Consider the following 4,323-nt stretch of genomic DNA (forward strand, 5'->3'; position numbering starts at 1 on the left):
ACCAAAATTCCCAAATTGGTGTCAAACCTTTTGATATTAGTTTTCTTAATTTGAAAAGCATTAGAAACAAAAGATGTGACAAAAGACCAAAGGGAAATGCTGTTGGAAGTGGTGCCAAAATCAAGTCATATCGGAGTCATCCCATATATAGGTTTTCAAAGGAGTCAGAATTATGTTTCAGAAAACGCTGAAAGCTCTGATACATCCAACTTGACGCTTATGGAGGGAAGTGCCCAAACACACATGGACGTCTATGTCAGTCAAGGTTAGATTTAAAAGAAGAAAATTAAACCGATAGTAATATGTACTTTTAAATAGTCAATTAACAGTATTTTTCAACCCTCATACCACCAAATCATACATCCGTCTTGAGTAGTAAATATAGGAATCTTTCCAATCTCTACTATCCCTCCAATGTGACATGTATGCGGCATAAAAGACAGTTTTGAGCTCAGTCTTACCTTCGGGATAATAAGGATATAAGGCATTCTCTGCCAACATATTGACTAAGAACACTAATTTCACTTTTTTTAATCAGAAAATTGGTCTCTAATGTTGGTTATTCAAAAAATCAGTTACCATTCAATTTGCTTTTAATCACAACAAGTAAAAATGCTTATTTCAACAATTTTTCATACCATATGTATATTATTTTTGTATTCGTTATAGTATTGTGAATTATATAGGTGGAGGCTTCAAATAAGCCCAGTGGGCTTTCTGCCTCTTCCTGCACTGTAATATTATTTATCTATGTTATGTTTTTATATTTTTCAATTGTGCAAATAAAATAAAATAAATAAACTAAAGTCTTACCCAGGTGTTGAGTGTCACCGGGGCCCAAGGTGTAGTAAAGTGCTCTGGAGAGAAATTGATCCTCATCTGAAGGAAACACATTGTTAGTCAGCTGATAGGTAAATATATCAACATCAGTAATCATGCTCTGGAACAACTAAAGTTAAGTTAGAATATCTGTTTGTTCACTTGAATGCTTTATCTTTAAACATTCGGGATTATGCACCTATTAACTGTAAGAGTTAGATTTGAAGATCAATATCACTCTTACATCTTTAGTTAAGGAAGGAGCTGGAACCAGCAAGGGGCTTAGCGTAGCAAATCATTCTGTAAGCAGGAGGGAAAGCTAGACTAACCTCGCAAGTTAAAAATCTGCAATTCTGGGTCTCACTTTGCTTTCGCTGTTCTTCTATTGTATTGTTTCTTATTAGTAAGATTTTTGTGTGTCTTATTATGCAGATGACCTCATATTGTGTATATCCTAAATGCAATAAACTTACCAAATTTGCTAGCTTGTGTGATTACCTGGTTAAAGGTTTGGATGTAGGTTGGTAGGTAAGTCGGTTACGCTTTTGTTCTGTGTAAAGCCAACTCTTAACCTCTACTCTACATACATTGGGGGGCCCTTCTACCTTATTTACTCTGTAACTTTCTTCTGCGGTAGAAGACCAGTAAGCTCAAATTATCACTAGCACCTACACATTTATCCCCAACGTATCTCTTAAAGACTAAGACAATGCCAAACAGACCTAGGGATGATAAAACCAAAGTCATATTTTGGGACTACTATTGTTACGGCCCAGTATCACGGCAGGTTGTGAAATAGTCTATAAATGCGATCTATTGGTTTTGAGTATATGGACACTAATTAGAAGTTTTTTTGGGGTCGCTCAGCACAAAAACAATGCCAATGGATAGTTGGTTAGGATCCTTTTTCGTGGTGGACACACATATTAACACATCAACGTGACTTTGCTACGGTCAGTGCTAGTGAAGAAGTGTTAAATATCAACAGGGAGCACTTATGGTAGACGGGAGGGGAGGAGGATGGCTCCAACAAATACAGGACTTTCAACCATGTGTTGCACGGTGTTTTTATGGTTTTGTGACCTAACCTTAACATCCGTGATGGATTTCCTAAACCTCGCTATGTGGTTTTGTTGCCTGAACGTTTGCTTGGTTCATATAAGACAGCACCATCTGCAGACACTAAACATTACCAACACAATCGACTACAGACTGATTGACAGGTGATCTCTTGGACTACAAGTCAGCAGTAGCTATTAGCGCTTCTTATCAGCAAAGTTGTTACTGAAATTTATTTTAGTGAAAGTACCTCTGTGGCAAAAAACATTGCCAAAGTGAAGCAGTCCGACCGCCGACAGAAGAACCACCAACAAAACAGAGACAACGATCCATAGGACAGAACTGGAGGAGGTAGGACTGGAGGATGTAGGACTGGAGGAGGTAGGACTGGAGGAGGTAGAACTGGTCCCTTCAGTGAAAACAGGAACAGAGTGATTAAACTTAATTATATCTTATATATTAGATATTATTCCGAGTCATTGCTGTGTTTTACCTCTGACAGTCAGCCAGCTCTCTGCTGACTCTCCTCCATCAGAGATTCTGCACTTGTAGAGTCCTTCATCAGACTTAGAAACATTGGGGATGGTGATGTTTCCCGTAGAGCTGCTCCTGATGAGGAGGCCGTCTTTATAGAAATCAGCTGTGATGGTAGAGGAGGTCGTCTTGTTTCTGCATCGTAGAGTAACAGAGTCTCCCTCCTCTACAGGATGGACAGGACTCTCCAGGATCACTGAGCCATCTGAAAAACATTTGATATGAATGTCAAGTTAAAGTCATGATGATTTAACATTGTATTCTATTAATGCAAACATACCAGTGACAGTGATGTTGACGCTGTTGCTGCTCTTCACCGCTCTAGTCTCACACCAGTATTGTCCACTGTCTTCTGGAAAAGCATGGTTAACGATGCAGGAAGAACCTGTTGATTCCAGTTTACTAGAAGTTCTACACAACAGTTCTTCCTCTTTGAGTCCTTCACAATGGACAGTTACATTCTCATACTCAAAGAACTGAAGTCTGTTTGCGACGACGCGAATAAACACTGAACCTGAAACAAAGAAGGTGAAGGAGATTTGTTTGGATTTTGATTTTTAAACTATTGGAATATAGATCTTAAATAATGGAACCAAAATAACCAATATCACATCAGAACATATCTCCCTCTTCCCGTCTTATAGATGAGCAACCAACCGGTACTTACCTACTTTCTGATCAAGTGCACACAGCAGGAACAACACATTCATTGCTGGAGAGACAAAGAAAAAGAGCTAAACATCACTGAGATGTGTTTATAGCATCCACATGCTTTATGGATCCCTGCAGAGACTACAGCTGCTCTGGAAGTCTGTACAATATCATAACTGGTTTGGACAAAAACACATTTTGCACCAAGAGATCAAATAATTTAACAGTTCAAACGTGCTCTTGATCATTCAGTTCTTATTAACTGGAGACAGAGTCAGTACTCACACAGTCGGATGCAGAGAGCTGTGACCTCCATGTTGTCTCGCTGCTGACTGTCTGAACATCAGACTGTGAAAGTCAGTTCAAAAGTGAGAAGTGGTCTCTTCCTGTGAGGCTTTTTTTCTGCTGTTGATGAAGCACTAACTTTGTGCTAAGTATAAAAAACCTTGTTTCAGACACAGAGCTGCTGTCGAGGTGGAAATAGCCTCAGGGGTTGAGTTCATGTCAGTGGGTGGAGCCAAAGAACAAAAACTCACATATGAGAAGGAACTTAATTCTGATAATCAGGAACTTTATTTTATAATTTATAACAGGACATAAAATTAGTTCAACAATTTTTATCTGAAAGTTTAAATAAGATATTCATATTGCATTTTGTCAGCAAGTGGTCATGTTGTAAGCCAGATAAAACTCTCTAACCTTGTACTTCAACCATACCAATCATAGAATGTGATACTTATCAGGTGTTTATAGATGTTTCACTGGTCTCCTGCATTGTCATGTGTATAAGAAAAACCTTTGGTTCTCTTAATACATGACCTCTTTTCTCTCATTATATTCTGTTTGAACTTTAATGGTGCAATAACATGTGAAGTTGTATAACTGCACAACATATCCTCTCCCGTTTGTAAGACATCTTATAAAAAGAGAGTTCTTTGTGCATTTTCCGACAACATGTTGATTTCCATTTGTTTAATGCACACATTCTTTTCAAAATAAAGTTCACATCAAACAACTGAGTTGGGTTAATGCAACAAAACTACATAGTTATGTGTAGGAAAAGAATGTGAATACTTAGGGTTAGGCAACAAAAGTACCTTGTTTTGTTTTTAGAAAAGATTGTAGTTTGGATTAAAAAAAGCATGGGTTTCTCTTTACCCTTCCTTCATTTCTTTCTGGTCTCACAAACACTCAACCACACACACACATACACACACACACACACACACACACACACACACACACACACACACACACACA

The 4,323-nt window shown here is 38.1% G+C and overlaps 1 protein-coding gene across 1 annotated transcript; it reads right to left on the reverse strand.

Annotated features, from left to right (window-relative positions):
- Nucleotides 1-2,128: 2,128 nt before the first annotated feature.
- LOC129115303 (low affinity immunoglobulin gamma Fc region receptor II-a-like) lies at nt 2,129-3,379 on the reverse strand (the record flags this gene model as incomplete). Its single annotated transcript, XM_054626895.1, has 5 exons — nt 3,349-3,379; nt 3,080-3,124; nt 2,693-2,926; nt 2,362-2,617; nt 2,129-2,250 (listed from the first exon to the last, which is right to left on the reverse strand). Coding segments are annotated over exons 1-5 (688 nt in total), but the record flags the coding sequence as incomplete, so codon positions are not given.
- Between the last annotated feature and the right edge of the window lie 944 nt (nt 3,380-4,323).

Source organism: Anoplopoma fimbria, unplaced genomic scaffold (genome assembly GCF_027596085.1).
Source record: "Anoplopoma fimbria isolate UVic2021 breed Golden Eagle Sablefish unplaced genomic scaffold, Afim_UVic_2022 Un_contig_11528_pilon_pilon, whole genome shotgun sequence".
In the NCBI taxonomy this organism is placed as follows: domain Eukaryota; kingdom Metazoa; phylum Chordata; class Actinopteri; order Perciformes; family Anoplopomatidae; genus Anoplopoma; species Anoplopoma fimbria.